Here is a 20,253-nt window from a genome sequence, read left to right as displayed (position 1 = left end):
TGCGTCCAACAGACAAGTCATAAGTTTTTACGGTTCGTTGCAGACAAGTAGTAAGAAATTTTTATGCTTCCCAACTTTCTGTAATAACTCCAACACAAAAAGAAGGGTGCAAAATTGGCAGTAGCCACAAAAGCAACACGCCGATGCATAAATGCTCTAGGGTTTGCGTAAAAAATATAAATTCAAACAAGTGTTGCAATGAATAAATTATAAATGAACACTAAAGTGAGCGCTAGTATTTACAAAGTGCAAATTTTTTCAAATCCCTTTGTAAGTGAATGCGGTATGTAAAAAAATTATCGTCATTTGCATTTATACCATGCATTGGCCTGCATTCAAATGTAATTTAGTATTTTAATTTGATTAAAGCTGGTGAAATAATAATGAGGGCGCTCTTAATAAAAGAAATTGTCACAATATTTATGAATTATGGAGTTTACATTTGATTGAGCTTTATGCAAATGTTGCTTTTAGAGGAAAAACAAAAAAGACTATTTTCATTAGGCTAAAAAATATTTAATATATGTTTTGCTTGTCTTAACATAAAATTATCAAAATAATATGAGAAATGAAGGAAGAGACACAATAAACGGATGTTATTGTATTTTTAGATATTTAAAAAAAGATTTTAACTAATACAAGTTGAATAGAATTTTTTAAACACTGTGTACTTTGTTTTTGACACCTTGTCTTGAGAAACACCATGTACATAGGGTAGATCCTTAAGGGCTGCACAAAAAGGCGAAAACTTGAACCGGGAATGGCTGGATGTTGGGGCGTCGTGCTTATGCATATGGAAAAGGAAGTGGGGCTCGGGGCAGGTGCCTCATAAGTTGCAGCTGAGCAGATATTTTGTACTCGAGTGGAGCTGCAGTGGGTGGTGGCAGCGTGGCAGGGTTGGCCAGGGCTGAACAAAGCTGCAAACAGACTGAGGCAAATTAAGTGGCAAATAAACAGAACCTTACTTGCCTTATTCCTTTGGTTTCGCTTGTGCTCATGCTTATTTTTCCGCTTGTTCGGCCCTTTGAGGCGGCATAAAAAATGCATAACGAGCTTTAAAGTGGTTCGGCATTTTAAAAAATTTAAACGATTCCCCTTATCCAGAGCCGCGCTCTCTCCTTCAGCACATAAACATAAAAAATTCGCTTTATTGTCAATTTTAATACGTTTTTGCATTTTATGCGATTTGCTTGAGAGAAGTTTGGGGGCCCGTGCCCGCTTGGTTGGTTGGTGTATAATCCTTTTTGCCTTTTGTCATAAAGCCGAAAATAAAAAAAAAAATAAGAAAGGAAAGGAAGTGGCAGACTTTACGAGCTTTGGCTTTTTGCCCTTTTGACATGACATTCAACAGATTTACGTGCGCTCGTGCCTAATTTAAGGATAAAGTAGCGCATCAGGATGCGCAGGATGTCAGAGTCAGAGATTTTTGTTCTTAACCTTTCTGGCATTTAATCGAATTTTATGCATAAAATAGCAATTCCTCGCTCCCCGCCGCGCTCCATCGCTTTGATCCAGTCAACTCACCGCTTTTCATCCTTCCGCTCGGTGGCAGCCACTTAAAGGGATTAAAAACTTTTCAATATAATAATGTCATTTTAAATTGACAGTGAAATCAACTGACGAGGCTGAAACACTGAAATGTTTGTTCGCACGGCTCGTGGGTCGTCGGCAGGGTTTTGGCCCAATCGTTCATATGTATATGCAGGACCCCTCTAAGCCGCTTACGCATTACGAAAACTTAACTTTTGAGCCATTTAAATCACTGTTTCGATGGGGATCGAGTGGGGGGAGGCCAAGGGGCGGACTTGCCGGGGTTCTGGCATCAATTACAGCGACAAGCGGCGGCAGTTGGCCTAATAATGCAGAAAATGCCAAACAAAGTGTTTAACGTTGTCAATTTAACAACCTCGAGCGCTTTTTTATGGGAATTCCCCCGTCCCTGTCTTACCACCCTTATATCAGGGTTCGAGCCCTCCCCTTCCCCCTTGTACTGGTATCTTCCCGCCTTTTCAACTGCTAACCAAAACAAAACAACAACAAAAGACAGCAACAAGCATCTATAAGGAGCCAAGTTAAACAAAGGCCATAAAAGCACAGTGAACGGGATTATCAGAGAAGTGCGGATTATCTGAATATTTTAATTTTTATTCTGTACCTATAAACCTTTACCATAATTTCCTAATATCATCAAAGCAAAGCACGACACCATTAATACCTTGTCTTGATTAAACCAAACACAGATACCTAGTTAATGGTAAGCTAGAGCTATAAATATATATATATATATATATTTTAAAGGATTAATTTAAAATGTTAAATGTATCCTTAAAAAATATATTCCGTTTTAAAAACCTGTTTAAGAAAAAATGAATTGTTTGCGTTGCTTCCATTGTGGATAAATGTCTTTATTTCGATGAAGATAATATTTTGTCATCCATTAAATTATGAGACTCTGATTGTTCATCCGATTTTCCACACCATTTGCCCCACTGTGCGACGCACACAAAAGCGATTTAGCCGCGCGCGAGAGACGCAGCATAAGCCGGATGGCGAGTGGGTCGCAGGGATGGGGATTCTCCGGCTCCGGCTCGGGCTCCAGGTCCCCGATCCCAGAACCCAGATCCCAGACTTTGGGCTCCTGGCACGCCGCAGATGCTCAGCCACCCACGCACACATGGCCGGGCACGCACACAACGACCATGGCACTCATACACCGGCAGGGCCCACCGCAGAGACACGCGCCGGCAGACAACACACATGTTAACATAAACGTCAAACACACAAAGGCCGTCCGCGAAGTGGGGAAAGTTGGGGGTGGGGTGGTATCCCCATGGAGGAGTATAGGTAATCGAGCTGGAGTGCAGCCATGGAACTACTAGGCTCTGGGAAAGTCGTAAGCAGGGGCTGCCGTCTAAATGGCCGTTCTAGCTGCGATTATCTTTCCTGGATAAATACAAGCGGCTCTCGCTAATAGCAATCTTTTTTAGAAGTGAAGACAAAAATGTTGAAGCCCCAAAACAAAGTTTAAACATTTAAAAAGCCTTTAGAAATGTCCAAGAGCCCTTGGACTAGAATATACAAAAATCATAGCATACTTTCCAGCGAGCGGTTCAGCCGTACGTAAAACAAACCCTTTTTAATCTTTCTTAGATCATTATTATTGTTAGATTGATCTTACATTTTAAAGATAATAATCTCTTAATTAATTTTCTATCTTTAAAGCCCTTTTAAGCAGGATACACAGTGTAACTTCGTGTTTTACCCTAAAATAACTAAATAATCTGAGTTTCATTTTTGTAATAATTATGAAATAAATAAGTATTTAATTTAAAAATTCTTTAAAAACATGCATTAAAAATGTAAAATCAGCGTGCTTATCGAGTGTCTACCGTGCACAACGAGCTCGGAAAGCAGCGAGACGTTAAGACGGTTCTATTTTGGCAATTGATTGCCGTTTTTCTTCGGCGGGAAATTTCTCTCTTGTGTATTGCCGTGTATGTGCCGGGAGTGTGTGCGAACCGTGATTGCTATCTATATCCATGGCTACGCCGGCGTTATTGTTCCTGCTGATGACCAGCACCGTCCGCATCCACGTCCTCATCCCCGTCCCACTCCGTTCAATCGACGGCCCACTTCAGGAGTTGGACTGGGCACCTGGTCCTTGAGGGGCGTGGCCTGCTACTGCGATTCCATACAGTACATTAGGCTAACTAATGATGCATGCCGCAGACAACAACAAGCGTAATAACAACAAGCAGGGCCAACAATGTGGAGTACAACAACGCGGACAACTTAAGCTGGGCAGATTAAAAATTATGAACGCAAATCCCCTCATCCACAGCTCGGCAATCCCGGGCAGGATATCGCAGTCCAAGGACACGGCAGAGCGGAGTTAATTGAAGTCGTAAAAAAAGCAAAGACAACACCAGAAGCTGCTAGAAAAACATCTTTATCAGCTTTTCGCCCGCATTGTTGGTGCGTGTGAATGGCTCCCCTGGTTTGTTTGTATGTTTATGTGGCCCAGTGATAAGGACGATTTGTCATGGAGCCGAGCGAGCAACGTCCAGAGATTAGGCCGCATATTCTTTATATACTAACGAGAACACTTAACCATTTTTTCCCCCCATCTCTTTGTTCCTCAGCCACTGTTTATGCGCTCCATTGTCAGCTATCGACAGCCACATAAAATGTAAGCATCTCGCATAAATTGAATTGTCCTGCAGATAGGTCCGATGATCAAAGGCAGAATAAACTAAACAAATGGACAATTAAAGTTTGCCGCAAGAGTGCATAAGTAAGTGGATGCGAAGGCTTTTGTGTACCCTTTCAAAAGGGTATAACATAATAGTATATACTTAAACTGTTGTTCACTACCCTTGAATCTGTTTTAAATTTTTCAAACTCTAAGGAAGTAAATCTTTATCCTTATAGTCAAATTACTTGTAGAAACAGATTTGTATTCTCATGGTTTGTTTTCTTTTAGTGTCTATTTTATTGCCCCATTTTGTTACTAACATTCTGAAATTGTTATTTATTTTTTCTAATGAAAAGGGTCATTTGCCTCTCATCCTCCGACTGACTTTCCACACACGAACGTTTGACAAGTGGACGTGGCACAGTATTATAATGCTGTGTCACATAAGATATATCAATGGGGAAACAAACATTTTGAGTGGTATTAATTATTCAAAGGCCTCAAATGGAAAACCATGTCGTACACAAGTATGTACTCCATATTTTCAGTTGGACAGCATTATCCGAGAGTGTCCTGCACACAAAGGGTCGCACACACTCCAATACTCGCCAGGAGCAGGATAAAAATGTGTGTATTTCGTTACTTTTCACATCACTCTATGTGGGCGGTTGGCCAAACACAAATATTGCATGCTGAAGCTGAATATTTTCCACAAATCGGTGACAATAATAACTCAGGTAGGTAAAATATACTTCAAATGATATGGTCGAGCAACAGAGCAGTTTGCTAGATTTTAAATACATATTGTGTGGCCTATTTAAAAACAGTCTGCTTTAAAAGTTACTATACAATTATTTAGTAAACAAGAGTGGAACCTAAGTTTAAATGCTATTAAACTAAGCGAACTGCTATTATCGGCATCTTCGCAATAATATCATTGCTGTGCCATAACTAGAACAATATAATTGGCTTAAGAACTTGATTAAATATAATATGATTAGGCTTAAATTGCTTTCTATGACGCTGCGCTCTTCTATTTGTATTATAAAACCGATTTGATTTCTGTTTTTTAGGTCCTAATACTTAGTTCGTTTATTTCCGGCTGGTTTTGAGCAAACAGAGGGTACGCAAACTGTGGTTCATGTGCAATTTTTGCCTTCCCCGCGCAGTTCTTAATTGTTAACGCAAACAAGAGCTAATAAAACATAAAAATTTGTTTGGTTTTTCTGTTTAACTATCGTTTTGGTGAGCTGAAACACCAACAATGCATTGAATGGTCCTTTAGGCAAGCCACGCCCAGCAATTCCACCGAATGTTCTGTTTGTTCTTCGAGGGTTTGAGCACGAGTGGCTGGGGCTCGGATGGAGTGACATAAATGTGAATGAGTTGAAGTTAAAGTGTGCGAAACGGGTGCTCCAAGGGCCAGCAGTGGCTGCTCTTGGCCCTGCTTCCCCCAAACAATAATAATCCTGATTGCCCCTTCTGGCCCGCCCGAGTTACTCCCAGCTCATATCTGTCTGGCTGCCGGCTGTTTATTCCAACAAGAGCAACATGTCCCCGGACAATTGTTGTCCGTCTGCAGGTCGGCTGGTGGGCTGGTAGGTTTGTCCACTTGTCCGTTTGTCCATTCGGCCAGTGTGCAAGTGCATCTGCTTGCCAATTGATGTTACTGTGGCTCGGACGTCTTTTTGGCTGTCTATTTAGCCCCAGTGATTTAGCCGTCGTAATCCATTTCCCTGCCAAGTGTGTCTATATGGCCAGCACACCACTTCAGCTCCAAGTCCAATTTGACCCGGGGCGGCCTGATTTCCGTTACGGCTGCGTTTTATGCCGCTTCCTCTTCCCCTTCCCAGTCCACTTCCACTGCCACTTCCGGTTCCGTTCTGTTGTCCAGCTAATTGGCTGCTTAACAGCAACAGCAGCTCAACTGACCAGGCCGCCTGCCAAGTGTCTGTGGCCAAAAGCGACTGTGCAATTTCAATTAAGATTATCACATGCATTTAATAAAGCACTTAATACACTTATCGGTCGTATGCCTGGCATATTTGAGTAGAAATCGATTGCTCACTCCATTAACTCTAAGGTTTCTCCTAAAAAGAGGTATGTATTTTTTATGAATCAAGAAAAGTGACCTCAACAATAACAAGTTTAAGGCGCAGTGAAGTCATGTATCATTACGAAAGGCACCTTTTTTATATATTCATAGAGGTAAAAGTAATATGGAAGAGTTAAATTGGCAATAGAGGCACTTTTGAACAAAAGCCGCCATATAATCTGGAAAGTATCTACAAAACCCACTAGATGTTGCACTCCACTTGGCCCATTCAGATACGCATCTAAATTTATTACATGTGTCTTGCATTTACGCTGTTCGAGTAGTTTTAATTTCATTGTTTTTCGGGCAGAACATGTAATTTAATAAAGTGGTAAAAGTGCAGTTATTCGGCAAACATGATATGCCACGCTCCCCTGGCCGCGCAGCCCTCGAAAATCAATTGCGGTTGTTCGTGTAACTATTTGGTTCACTGGCCACCGCTCCTCTGCTGGAGCAGGATCCAGGGGAGTGGGACTGGCCGTAGAGGTGGCTCCGGGCAGCAGGATCGGGGGCGGAAACGGGAGCGGGAGGAGCACGTGGCGGCACTTCATGCAATTCACATGAGCGGTCCACAGCTGTTCGCCTTTGGTCAGCGCACAGGACTCTCGAAAGGATGGGCTCCCAAACGGAGTGAGTGTGCCAGGATGGGATGTGGATGTGGATGGGGCTGGGGATGTGCTGCATGTCCTTCTGCGTTGTATGTAAATGAGATATTTTGCGGTCCGGCAGCGTGGGTGGGCGACGAGGCACGTACAAATTCAAATGCGGTTGAAATCTGCATTAACTATTGCAATTAGTGCGAAATTTTGTATAAATTATGTAAAGAATAGTTTTTGGCAGAGAGTTTTCTATGAACTACTACACGGACGCAGTGTGTTGTCGGTTAGATTTTGTGTTGGAAAAATATTTTAGCCAAATGGTTTGTTCATTTGCCCGTCCTCCGACGGTCCTCCGCCTAATGTGTACATATTTGTGGGCGTGGCGAAGAGTTGTTTGCCATTCGGCAGCCAGTCGATTGTTGCATTATGCAATTGAATTTTAAATCAAAATAATGGCAGCGGCGACACCTATTGAATTGCCAGGTGTAGGGGCCCAATAATGGGTCTTAAGTAATTTATCGTTGCCTAGAAAGGAAATGCACAGTTTTAAAGAAGTAATATATGGACAACTTTGAACTTGAGTACCATTCTAATTGTCAGTAATAATAGTAAGGCAGGAAAGTTATATACTCTTAACCATTTTCTAAATTACTGTTACAAATTTTTACTTTTAAGAATCAGATAGAAGAAATTAATTTAATAAATTATCTATCTTCTTTGCTGTTCAAAACAGTGCGGTTTGTTAGGTTTGAAACCACTTATGACCAAGTTACCAAAAAAAAACTTCAAAGAAAAATATCCCTTTTACGGCCAAAAACGAGGTGCTTATTTTCCCGCCAAAAAATAAAAGTTTTTTTGGTCGAAACAATAAAAGTAATGGTCCAAAAATGGAATGCCGTACCTTGTTAAACTCGTAATAAAATTTTCAATCAATTGGCATTCACACCTTAAATATTTAAATTTTGACCAAATTTCACAAAAAATGACGATGCTACCCCTTGTAAAAAATTCAAAATTTGCGAAATTTTTTAGTTTTTTGAATCAGCTACAAAATGATTGCAATCAATTATTTATCTTATTTGCTGTCCAAAACAGTGCGATTGCTAGGTATCTGACCATTTTTGACCAAGTTACACCATAAAATGTGGAATAAAAATAGTCATTTTTGTGCCAAAAAATAAGGGTTTATTTTCAGCACAGTAAAAATCAGTATTTTGGTCGAAACAATAAAAGTAATGGTATGAAAATGGAATGCCGTACCTTGTTAAACTCGTAATAAAATTTCCAATCAATTTGCATTCACACCTTAAATATTTTAATTTTGACCAAATTTCGCAAAAAATGACGATGCTACCCCTTGTAAAAAATTCAAAATTTGCGAAATTTTTTAGTTTTTCGAATCAGTCAAAACATGAATTCGTTCAATTATTTGCCTTGTTAGCTTCCCAAAACAGTGCGATTTTTAGGTATCGGACCATTTTTTTCCAAGTTACATCAAAAAAGGTTCAATAAAAATATCGATATTATACCGAATACTAAGGTCTTGATTTCCAACCAAAAAAATCTGTATTTTTGTTGAAGCAATAAAAGTAGTTGTCCAAAAATGGAATGCCATACCTTGTTAAGCTCGTAATACAATTTCCAATCGATTGGCATTCACACCTAGAAAATTTTATTTTTTACCTGTTTTTGCAAGAAAAGACGATGCCATCCCTTGTAAAAAGGTCAAAATTAAAAAAAAAATTAGTTTTTAAGATAAGGCAGAAAATGACTGCGATCAATTTATCTATCATGCTAGCTGTTCAAAACAATGCATTTATTACGTTTTGGACCATTTTTGACCAAGTTTCACCAAAAAGGGTCTAAGAAGAATTTCATTTTTCGCCAATAAATCCTAGTATAGTTGGAAAAAAACTAACTAATTCTAATAATAATCGTATTTAAACTTCATAAATAATTTATTTTCTTTCCGCATAATTTCCACCACACCCACATGATCCTTACCAACTGAAAACAACCCAGAACTAAGACCCCCAACCATCATCACACTCAAGTACTATTTATAGGCTTTATCAGATGACTGCTGTTTTTTTCCCGTCACTCACGCCGAATAGGATTCATTATTTGTGAACAATGCGGCGTATGCGTGATATTCGGCTGTCTATCTTTTCACATTCGCTAAATAAGCGCTCTTGTTTGTTTGTTTGTCTGAGTGGGTGAGCCTTCCTCACTTGTTTGTTGTAAATTTCATTTAGATGTGCAATTAAATTTTAATTAGCCTGCCTCTTCTATTTCCATCCAGGCAAGTGCCACGGGAGGGGAGTCAGAGGCAGAGCTTCACAGAGAGCAGAGCCCATGTATATTTCTAGTTATATATCGAAATACCTTTAATTGGCGAAAGTTCATTTCGGGGCTTTCGTGCTATTATACCCTTGATGTGTGCGCTTTAATTTGTTTTCCTCGACTGTTTGTTCCGCTTTCGAAAGCATTTCCAGTGCTCTGTGGTATTTGGCATTCGGTAGTTTGCCACCCCGGGCCATCATCTCTGTGGAACAACCTTTGGCTGGTAGCTATTCCCATTTAACTGTAATCAATTAATTCATTATTATTCGTATTCTGCTTTCGAAAAACCTGCCACTTTGCTTTATTGCATGTTGAAGTAGTTTTTCATTATTGGCCCTACCTTGTTGCACACAGTTGGGGGGATCATCGAGTTCACCGGGGGGTTCGGAGGCAGCTCCGAGGGTCTGGGGCAGGGGCTTCCAGGGGCAAATGCACAAACTTGTCGGCAAGTTTTCCAAGGTAATTCACAGGCAACTTGGCTCTGCTTCTTTTGTTTACCCCCACTCCTCGCCGTTCAATTTCAGTTTGGTTGAAGGCCTCTGGGGTAACATTCCAAACAAGATAGCTGAACCAGAACAACTGAGGCGAAATCTTTTAGCCTCTAAAGGAGCCCGGCCGACGTGCTCGCTTTTGGCTCTGTGGATGGTAACAGACTGGCAACGATCGCTCTGGATAGATAGATATCAGTGAAACGCTATTCAAATAACATTGGTTTTTGGGCACTTTATCTACTCCGGTTCCCAACAAGTTTTCATAAAATATATTAATTAAACTGGATTTACAAAGGTTGAATAGTTTTATATATTACATTACATTTTTCAGACTTTAAAGGTTAAATATAAAAGGACTCTTGAATATAGGAATTATTAATATCTCTGTTCGCGCTCTACCGCAACACGTACAGTGTACAACAGCGGTCGATAAACTGCCGGTTAAGACTACACAAAACAAAACAACATTGTACTGTGTATTGAAAGTATACTTAACCTTGCAATATATATACCTAATTCTTATGTCCTTTAAAACTGTTTTCCAAAGAGGAAAGCTCAATAAGAGTTCAACAAAATCATGTTGAAAGCCGTACTCAACCGTGAGTTATTTCGATAACAATAAACAGGTGCTGATGCTGTGGCCAATCTGAAGCCCCGTCCGACAAGAGCCCTGCATTGAAAAGCCCTGTCCTTCGATTCGAGCAGAAAGCAAGAGAAAAACAACTTGTCGATTGTCGGGGCTCAAACGGAAAAACTATATTCCTGCACACGTCGAATGTTGTTTTTATGTCGCTGCCATTTTCATTACATTAACCGTTTGCCAAAGCATTCAAGTTGCCAACTCCCCACCGCTTTTCCTGTTTCGCCACCCGCCGCAATGCGCATCGTTTACCTGCTTTTTCTGTTTGTTTGTATTATTATGCCAGTTACTGCTGTTATTTTATTTTTTCTCCCTTTTCGCTGCCTTTGCAACTGTTTTACTGCGGCGTTTGTTGATTTTCCAGTTTTGCGATGCTGCCACTGATGCGACAACCCCCTGTGAGCCCGCTAATCCACTCACCTGGCCAGGTGGACGGGCGAAAGTTTAACGCTTTTGTCGTTAAAAACATCACAAGAATCATCGGCGACTAAAGCGAAAACAAGGGCTTTTCCATAGTTGCTTAGTTGGCTTAACTATTTAACAGCTTTCCGGTTCGACCCAACATCCCCTCGAAGACCAATCACCCGCATCAATCAATGGGCATATGATAGCCCCATCCCCGAAAGAAATCCAGGCACTTGGAGCCCCTGCATCTCATCGCTGACCCCGCTCAACTTCGACAGGTCGGAGCGTTTTTATAAAGCCATAAAATATACACAAACTAACTCAAAGGTCGGGCTCCACGCACTGGCACACGTTTTATTCTCGCCACGGGGGACTGGGCGGGAATGGGTTAAAATGGGGAGGGGTTGGGATGGTCCACAGTCTGGGACCTTAGACTGTCAACGGCCTGCTTGGGCAACCTTTTAAACAACTACAGGGAGAGAAGTGGTTGAGAACTTTACATTTAAGCAGTATAACTAAGGATAAGATCAACAGAAGTATAAGGTTACTCCTCGATAAAAGGCAACTCCTTTTCATAATATTTTACATCTCTAAGGTAAAAGCTCCCAATGTAATTCTAAGACTTCACATTTTTTAAGTTAGCCCAGTTGGAACTAAGAAATAAGGATGGATTGGTTAGCCGCAACTCAAGATATAATAAAAAACTCTGAGATACCAAACAAATTTTTCTTTAAATATAAAAAAAATATTTTAACAGATTGTATTGTTTATTTATTTTGACAAGGAACCACCACCAACCCCACATTACTAATCGGATTATTAAATGAAAATAATCTTCGTAATCTATAAGACCTTTTTGGCACCTCCAAAGTCAAAGACCGTAACATAGTATCCGATTTTTCGGAAACCCTTCGACCCACTCTCGCTTTCCTAGCCTTTTGAGTTGTTGTTCGTGTCCTGTTTTCCCATTGGCCAAGGGGTCCTGCTTATGTTTGGTTTATGTTTTTTTGCGGGCCCATGCTCAGTTTCGGACTTGGGCTTGCCCCGAAAGATTTATGTGCGTAAATTTCATGCTGACGGCATCAGGTGATTTAACACTTTAGATAACTTGGAACAGTTTATAGTCGGGGACGAAGAGTGCCCCTGCTCTCCACTCAGCAGGCCCACAAATGTCGAGGACGCTTGGGTGGGCTCTGAGGATGGGTGAAAAGTTGTATTTTTATTATTTTATTTTATTGCGCTTACATCTTTAAATAGGTTTGCTCTGGCCGCCCCCTTATTGGGTGTGTATTGGGGTCCTTTGTTCGGAGATCTGCCCTTCGGAATTGATGCGTCTTTTGGGGTCATAAAAATTACAAAAAATTTCGCTTGCCTTTCTGGGCTGATTGCTGTGTGCGATTGAGCATCGTTGGTTTTTCTGTGTTTTTTTTTTGGTCCTGGTCCTGGTCCCATTTCCCAGGTCCCCTGGCGTTTCCTTTCGTCCTTTCCTGCTGGGTCTTCCCTGGTCCCTTTGTTTGTTTGTTGTCCAGATAGGATATAAATTATATTGAGCGCTTTGAATTAGTTTTTTTATGTGCCACACATGTAGTGAAAATGAAATTAGATACGTGTTGGGTACAAGTTAATTTGAAGGCACAGATTTCCCCCTTCCCAGCGCGCCAGAACAAGAAAACTTATCCTTGATTTGTCTTCGATTGATAACTGCCGGGGCCTCCCGATCGGGGGATATTTAAAGAGTTTACTTTAGTCGCACAATGCTCAACGATTGCCAACTCCGCTGGGGAAAGTTCGCCCTGCAATCGCTGCAGCACCAGCAACAATGGCAAGCAATTACCAAAATACAAAAAATACAACAAAATCGGAAAATACAAAAATAGTACAGAAATGGGACCAGAAAAAACCGAACCAAATACAAAAAATAAAGGGGGAGATTGCGAAAATTCAACTCCAACACGAAAAGGGCAAGCGCGAGAAAGGAAACGCAAAAAGCGAGAATAACATGGAATTGTTAAGGAACTGCAAACTGCAAATCCATTAAACCACAACAAGAACAAGATGCAGAGGCGAGGATGCGGATCAGGACGAGGACTAGGATGAGCAGGACCGAGCAGAACCCCGCAGAACCGAGTGGAACTCTGAACTACTGTAGGTATTGAATCGAAATGGGGAGTGTTCTGACACAATTGACTGAAAATTGTTTGTAAATGTACAGCGCGTTGAGCGCCGAGCACCACGAAGACATTTGTAAATGCATTTTTTGGGATTAGCCGGTACGGTTTAAACTAAATTACCATAACGATTTTCAAGAAAGTGGCAAAGCTTATCGACGCTTTTATGTTTATTTTCTTTCAGCTTAATAATACATCGTTTAGTTATAGTGGGTTTATTTGTGTCCCTTTAATCGATATGTTTCACTTGCACTTTTAGCTACACATTTTAGTTCTACGCCTCTGTTCAAAAGATATGCATGAGGTGGCTCACTTTCCTTCTCTTTGGTAAGTTGCAAGTTCCCCAAAATGATTTTAGAAGAAGTTCAAGTTCCTGATTAGCTGCCGTAACTCTGGCTAATGAGCTGGCCAGAAAGTGCATAAAAAACTGCCCTCCAGACGAGTACGAGGTATCCTGTTCCTGGGATAGAGTTTGTTACTATGAAGCAGAAACCGAATGTATTCTTGAGATGGAGACCTGTTTGCGTAAAGCTTACCTCAAGCCACGTGAGTACCAAAACTAGTTTTTCGTTATACCACAACAAGATACCTTTTTAATAGGATTTGTTAAAAAGAGAGATGGATATTGCATAAGGAAGCACTATCCCAAGAAAGCAAGGCCTTGTGAGCCCATGGATCCAACAATAACTCTGCCTAATGACATTGGACACATGCCTGTCTGGAATCCAAACTTATTCGCCACAACAGGTGATGATGAGGAGTAAATGTTGGAGAATCTGAATACCTTATTGTATTGGAAGTTTTAAATAAAAGTAGCACAACTAGTTTTTCAGAATTTCTGAACAAGATTATAGGATAAGGGTTATCGAAGTCAATCGAATCGATCGGCCATACCCAAATGGCTTCAGCTTTGCTCTCAGTTTTATACCCGATCTCCATCGCTCGAAATGCAGCTACTCCTAGTTCTTTTTCTAGGTAAGACTTAAATACTTTGAGTATTCTTCAGTCGACTCTAATTCCCAATTAGTTTCCGCAACTCTGGGCAATAAGAAGGGACTGCGATGCCTTAAAACGTGCCCAGTAGATGTGTTTGACGTATCGTGTTCCTTTGATAAATTCTGCTACTTTGAAGCAGAAAACAATTGCCACGTTGAAATCGAGAAGTGCATGAGAAAGGCCTATAATAAGCCAGGTGAGTTAATAGATGACTTTCCTATATTACAATTAAACTGATATTTTAAATAGATTTTATTAAAAAGAAGCCGGGATACTGCCTAAAACAGAGCTATCCAAAGCGAGCGAGACCTTGCATTCCAATGGTTTCATCCAGTGTACTGCCGGTAAAAAATGATTTTGTCAAGAAATACAACAGAAAGCTGTTCGCTACGCGTGTGTGAATAAAGAAATATAAATTAGTTCACGGCCAATATAATTTAGATATGGTTAATATGGTTATGCTTTCAAAATGCATTAAACATTTAGGAAAAAAAGAGTCAGTTCCAAGTAGCTGCTCCAAATATGAAGTTATTTATGCTTTCGCTTCTGGGTAAGCCCTTTGTATTGATATGGACTTGTTAGATATCTTAACATTAATAGTTTGCAAAGATCAGCTTTTATGTTAGTCGGTTTTGTATGGGCCCAGAAATGCAAAAAGAAATGCGGACCTTGCATCTTGCCCACCTGCAACTTTGATGGCAAATGCTACTTTGAGGGATCCAGCGCCTGTGCCCTGGATAATGAGAAGTGCCGGCGAAAGATGAAAAAACTTCCACGTAAGTTTAGTCTTAAGCACTTAAGAAACCCTTAATATACATTTTACATTTCCCAAAGCATTCATAAAAACCGAATCGGGATTCTGCGAGGAAGGGGTTAGGAAGTGTAAAATATAAAACGAAATGATTTCCAATCTTATGACATCTAAACTTAACCGTGAATTAAAATGTTTCACGCAAAATCTCCAGTAAAGTATTGTTTCTCCAGAATAAAACTCTCAAGCCTGCTCAAAATAAAAATTTAAAAACATTTTTTCCTAAACAAAGCAAACTGCTACGAAGTGCAATAATCTACTGCCGCAGCTTAAAGTCCAATTGCTCCCCAGTTTGACCAGGGAAAACCACAAGAAGACAAAGATGAGGTGGACTCGGATCCCCACCCCGGTCCCACAAACCGAAGCGAACCGAGCCACCCAACTATGAAAAATTTAAACTTTGCATCCAAGCCATTTATTCATCCTGCTTGGCATCTGCCATCATATCTTAGCATGCGGTTCTGCCTTCGTCCCCTTTCTGCATCTTAGAGACCCCGTCGCCCATCTATATCCTTAACCATCTCCGGACTCCTTGGGTTTCGAGCTGGAGCCGTGGCAGTGGGCAGTGGGGTGCACCTTAAAAATTAATTGAAACATCACTACCGGCTAATATTGTATATTAAAAACAGCAAGAGGAGATGTTCTTCGGGGAGAGGCACCGAAATGGGGGATATAAAACTTTTGGGGTCGGCTGAGTGCTCTAAACTGTCGGGAACTTGCAAATTGCCAGTGTGCGTGGCCATTTATCAGTCTTAGTTTTTGGGTTGGTCCTATGAAAAGAATGTTCCACAATAAATTCGAAGAACAAATTTGGTTGCCTCTGGAGTTTATTAGCCGGCAGCCGGTATTTTGTGGTCAAAGGGCAACCTGAACTTGAATCTCTCAGCCCCCCGTAGTACATCCATCTTCGTCGTTCGGCCCCCATCAAATCACTGTCCAGTCTAGAGTTTCTTTGAATACTGCGCCTGAAACGACGGGCATTGCCAGGTGGCAAATTAATTCCGGCTCAGGCACCACGCATGCTCAGATACTCCGGCAGTCGGGGTTCTTCGGGTTGTGGACTCTCTCCAGCGGGGCTCGTTCCATCTGGTCTCGGGTGCTTGGGGTCTTCGGCTGGAGGGTCTGTTGCGCCTAGGACAACAATTTCCGCGTTGCATGTTGCTCGGCACTCGGGTGATCTAAAACGAAGCGGGTGTCGAGGTCGCCAACGTGCCATAAAATGCGCATAATGTGGCACGGATGTGCCAGTGCACGTTGGTTACTTGGCGCGTCAGCATCGAGCGGAAGTATCGCTGGGGCTCTTGGAGTGGCAGTTCGTACTGTGGTGTTGCTGGTGAAGCGGCAACCTCTCGAAGATAGCCGGTCCAGCTGCGAATCGCGAAATGGTGACCACAAATAGATAGGCTTCGCGGGCCGAGAGAGAGGAGTATTCTACCAGAGATCGATCGGTTGAGATTTCAGAAAGTGCGGTTGCCATGGGGCAAAAGTAATCAAGCGGTGATTGCAAGTGAAGTGATCAGTAATCAAAACTCAAGTGGCAAGAGAGGGAGGAGGAAAAGAGTGACTTAGGCACATGCAACAACAGGATACAACGGATACGCAGCTCAAGCCCTGAACAGCCGCCGACCCACGAGTCCACCCACAAGTCAAGTACGTAACAGATTGATGAGGCAGTCCCCATCGTCTCCACATCTTGGGGCAGCCACCCACTTGGCCCCCCCTTCAACCCACCAGCCACTTGACTAAAAGTTCAATTTCCTGCAAGATGCTTTAATTGAAGCGCACAGTAAACAAGAAACAGAAAGCAGAAAACAGAAAACAGAGTGGGCAAGGGTCACTCGTCGCCTGGGGCGCCTTCGCCCTGGTCAGTCATTAGTCATTTGCTCATTTCCGCAAACGCAGCCCGGATGTGCAGCACTTGTCAGCCAATAAACAACCTCGGCGGGGGCGGTGGGTGGTGTGGGGTGGGAGGTTGAACTCCCCCACCCCCACCTCCAATTATATGTGGCAAACAGTTCAGCGTCAATCACCGATTCTGATGCATCCAGTCTTGATCTGACGAGGCATCTCACTTGAGGGGCTATTTGCATTGCTCTCGAGGACCTGAGGGAACATTCGATTGGATATGGTTTAGGTCTTCATTGGGCACTACAGTTACACTATGATTCCTGAAAGCTATTATTAAAGTATCAGCCATTGGGCCTCGGAAGCCAAGTGCATTTATCTCTAAATTTGCTCAATCAAACATTAATTAGTTGCAGCATGGATTGAAGTATTTCTGGGGTTTCAATTTAAAGACTCAAAACACATTTGCTGCAGCAAAAGTACAACCGTTATGTTTTTTTAACATTATAAATTAAAAAAAAAATCTAATCCTTGATTATAATAATAAATCATTTATATAAATCAAATGAATAATCAATAGATGTGATATTTATCAAGAGGAGAATGTTTAAACAACATGTTATTAGAGGGTTCGCATTTAACCCACAATTTAAGTGGGTTTTTCCAGGAAAATAATTACCCCTAAACAATATTTTCGAAGACCCTTTTTTAGTGATTACTTTACGAGTTAGGTTTTTGCCTGTTGAATAAGAAATATTATTTGTAACGCTACAAAAGCTCCTATATTCAGAAGTCACATGCTGAGTCTGCTCAATATAAATTTCTAAAAAGCGATTGTGTTACAATAAATATTCTTGAAGAGTCCCAAACTTTTGCCATAAGCTGCACTCCCTTGCCCGACGCTCTGCTCCTCAAGACGTTGCCAAGGAAAAGTGGAACGGAGCAGCGAAATCTGGGGAACGAGTGCTGCAGGAGTGGGCGTTGTGTTGAGGCATGAGGAGCGCCGACTGCATATGTGTCACCCATTGAGTTCCTTGGACAACAATAACCAAGACGGACCGGAGCAGGGCGCATCGTTCAGAAAGAGCAAAAACAGTGCATAGGTGCTAAAAAAAAGAAACAAGGAAAATCAACAATGACACGGAGGTGGGGAAAATGGGGAAAGACGGGGAGAAGTACCCAGGCTAACCCAGTTTTTTTCGACGCTCAGTTCTTCACGGCTCAGTTTTGTTTTGGGCCTCTTTTTTTCCTGCCTGCTGCTTGGTATATTTCTCTTTTTATGGCTTTTACGGACTGCCCGCAAAACGACGACTACGACGCCGAGATGGAGCCTTACTGACAGCAGAAGAAACAAAAATATTTCGACCAAAAACTGCCAGACTTGGCCGAATCCCACCCCCGAGGAGCACCCACCCACCATCCATCCCCTTTGATGAAACCTGTTTTGTAATTGTTGTGTTTTTATTCTGTGTATGCGTGTTGTTGCGGATTTCTTTGGCTTTCCGAGCGCTTCTGGGCCCTGGCTTCTTGCCTGGGCCATTGTCACGTAAATCTGTGACAGAAATTAGCCTCGTTGACAAAAATATGCCTGCTTACACATTATTTGTACAAACAAATAGACGGGCAACAGTTAATGGCAGTGTAGAGTGTCGTCCTCGAGGTGCCTCTGGGTTCTATGGGTTCTTTGGGCTCTATGGGGTTCTCTGGGGTCTCTAAGAAGGGGTGTTGTATGTAGGATAGGTCTGGGTGAAATTTGCATGGGAACTGCGCCAGTTGCCGCTGTTGTTGTTTCTTGGGCTCTTTCGGCCGGATTCCTTGCTAGTTTTGCGGCCGACGTCTCGGCTTTTCTTCTTCGTCTTGTTTTATTGATCTGTTTATGCTTTGGGGCCTCTGTCCCCTGACCCCAGACGACTGTCCCCCCCACCAAACTCTGGACGACCCTCATCATGGATAGACAAACAAAAAAAGTTTTATTTGTGGACTAATAAAAATGCAAAAAAAAGAATGCTAGAGATGCGGGGACCGCAAATGTGTTTTTTCGGGCCAAAGTTGTGCCTAGGTTAATGACCAGACAGGCGTGAAAGCAATCATAAGCAAGGTCCACTCCATCCTCCCACCCTCAGTTCGCACTCCGAGTTAATTTACCTTGACCGGGGGCCTCGGACGTTGATAGAAAGTTTACTCTGGTTTTTAATCAACTCATTATGGACCCCCGGTTCATAGAGCACACAAAGTACATATCACGCTGTCGATTAAATTATTTGGTAGCCTTACGGCCTTGTCGCCTGATTGATTGACTGATCGACTTTCGGTGGGATTTTTTCCAATAAAATGTAATGAGCTTAATAAATAAAATAAGCACCCCAAGGCGTTTATTTAAATTCATTATCTAACTTGGATTTCCGGTAATTAGGTATGCACTGTTTTTTATAAATAGTCTTAAATATTCTATGAAACCCAAAAGAGAATTTCAAAATTTCCAGAATTAAAGACTAGATATGAAAATAATCCGTCACAAGCCAAAAAGTTCAAGTTGAAAGTCAAACCACTGACAATTTCCTGACGTCTACAATTTTCCAGCCCAAGCCCCTAATTACTAGGACCTAACCTTAGGCACACACAAAATCAAAGTCAATCTATCATGCTATGGGTGTTTTCCTGATTAACACGAAACTTTGGCCAGGCCGTGCAACAAAATGATTGATGTCCACTACAAAATTTTCAATGTATCGCCCTGGCCGGCCACACCCCCTTTTCCCCGGAATACTGCGTTCCATTTAAGCCCCAAACCAGATTTTCCTAGGGACCTCCCTATAGTAAACCTTGGCTACATACATAAACTGTTTATCGAACCATTCGGTTTTATGTCAGAGCAACTGATTGATTTTTAATTAAACGTCCACGATTTCACTGATTGACGCTAATCATACGCTTGATGGGCTTAAGCCCGGCCACGCCCCCACTTAAAGGGCCACTAAAAAGAGAGAGCACTTCCCACTTTAATTCGAATACAATGTATGAACACACATATGACGGAAATTAGATATTTATTGGGGGAGGCGTTGTCAGCCAGACCAATTTAAAAGGTATTGGCACAAAGCGAAGGGCATTGAAATGGGGAGCGCGTGGAAATCGAATATTATCCAGATAGTGCCGAAGATCCATTTACGTGACTCGGAAATGCAAATAAAAAGGTGGAAAAAACCGCTTTCCGTTTTTTTCCTCCTTTATATTTTTTTATTGAATTGCAAACGGAGGGTAGTAGGGAAACGCGGGGCCTGGGACAGACCGACATAAATAAACCTCAACTAAGTCGTGTGTTTTGACATAGATTTAAATTGACATGGTTGTGTAAACAGACCGGGGAGGAGGATACCAGAGGCAGACACAAAAGCAGAAACAGACGGAGAGGCTCACACACATTCCTCATTGAAAGCCGCACACAAATTCTCGGCGTTGAAGGCATTCTTCCCTGGAAAACCCAGCCCGAGCCCGAGTCGAACCCCTTTGCTGCCCCACATTTCCATGTTCAATATGAGCAGGGCGAGAAAAAATAAAATAAAAATGCAAAATAGTTCGTTATTTAACATATTTGACGGCTGGCCCCGACTGCCGACTCGTAAATGTAAATTGGCCGGCAGATATGGAGCTGATGACAAACAGGC

The 20,253-nt window shown here is 41.8% G+C and overlaps 2 protein-coding genes across 4 annotated transcripts in view; both read left to right on the top strand.

Annotated features, from left to right (window-relative positions):
* Positions 1–13,800: 13,800 nt before the first annotated feature.
* LOC108029006 (U-Kazal-Dg21.2) lies at positions 13,801–14,979 on the top strand. 2 transcript variants are annotated; one of them, XM_050884976.1, is made up of 5 exons: positions 13,801–13,911; positions 13,964–14,128; positions 14,182–14,482; positions 14,547–14,708; positions 14,767–14,979. In XM_050884976.1, the coding sequence occupies exons 3-5, from the start codon at positions 14,455–14,457 to the stop codon at positions 14,823–14,825; spliced, it is 249 nt and encodes an 82-aa protein (XP_050740933.1). In that variant the 5' UTR covers positions 13,801–13,911; positions 13,964–14,128; positions 14,182–14,454; the 3' UTR covers positions 14,826–14,979. The 2 variants fall into 2 exon arrangements, with proteins under 2 accessions (XP_050740933.1, XP_016956539.1); XM_017101050.3 differs by lacking the exons at positions 14,547–14,708; positions 14,767–14,979 and having other exon boundaries at positions 13,807–13,911; positions 14,182–14,351.
* A 1,036-nt stretch (positions 14,980–16,015) lies between these two features.
* LOC108029202 (chaoptin) overlaps positions 16,016–20,253 on the top strand; it is a 40,282-nt gene continuing 36,044 nt past the window's right edge. For both annotated transcript variants that reach the window (XM_017101380.3, XM_017101379.3), the window contains exon 1: positions 16,016–16,393. The gene's annotated coding sequence lies outside the window, so the exon portion shown is untranslated. The remainder of the gene's footprint in view (positions 16,394–20,253) is intronic.

Source organism: Drosophila biarmipes, chromosome 2L (genome assembly GCF_025231255.1).
Source record: "Drosophila biarmipes strain raj3 chromosome 2L, RU_DBia_V1.1, whole genome shotgun sequence".
NCBI lineage: Eukaryota > Metazoa > Arthropoda > Insecta > Diptera > Drosophilidae > Drosophila > Drosophila biarmipes.
Note: the sequence above shows the minus strand (reverse complement) of the source record. Positions and strands in the feature narration are given on the sequence as shown.

Excerpts from the sequence above, each read along its gene's own strand:
- LOC108029006 (XM_017101050.3), top strand. The coding sequence starts at position 13,884 with ATGCAGCTACTCCTAGTTCTTTTTCTAG. Across the intron at positions 13,912-13,963 it reads ACTCCTAGTTCTTTTTCTAG|TTTCCGCAACTCTGGGCAAT; the intron begins GTAAGACTTAAA and ends ATTCCCAATTAG. Across the intron at positions 14,129-14,181 it reads AAAGGCCTATAATAAGCCAG|ATTTTATTAAAAAGAAGCCG; the intron begins GTGAGTTAATAG and ends TATTTTAAATAG.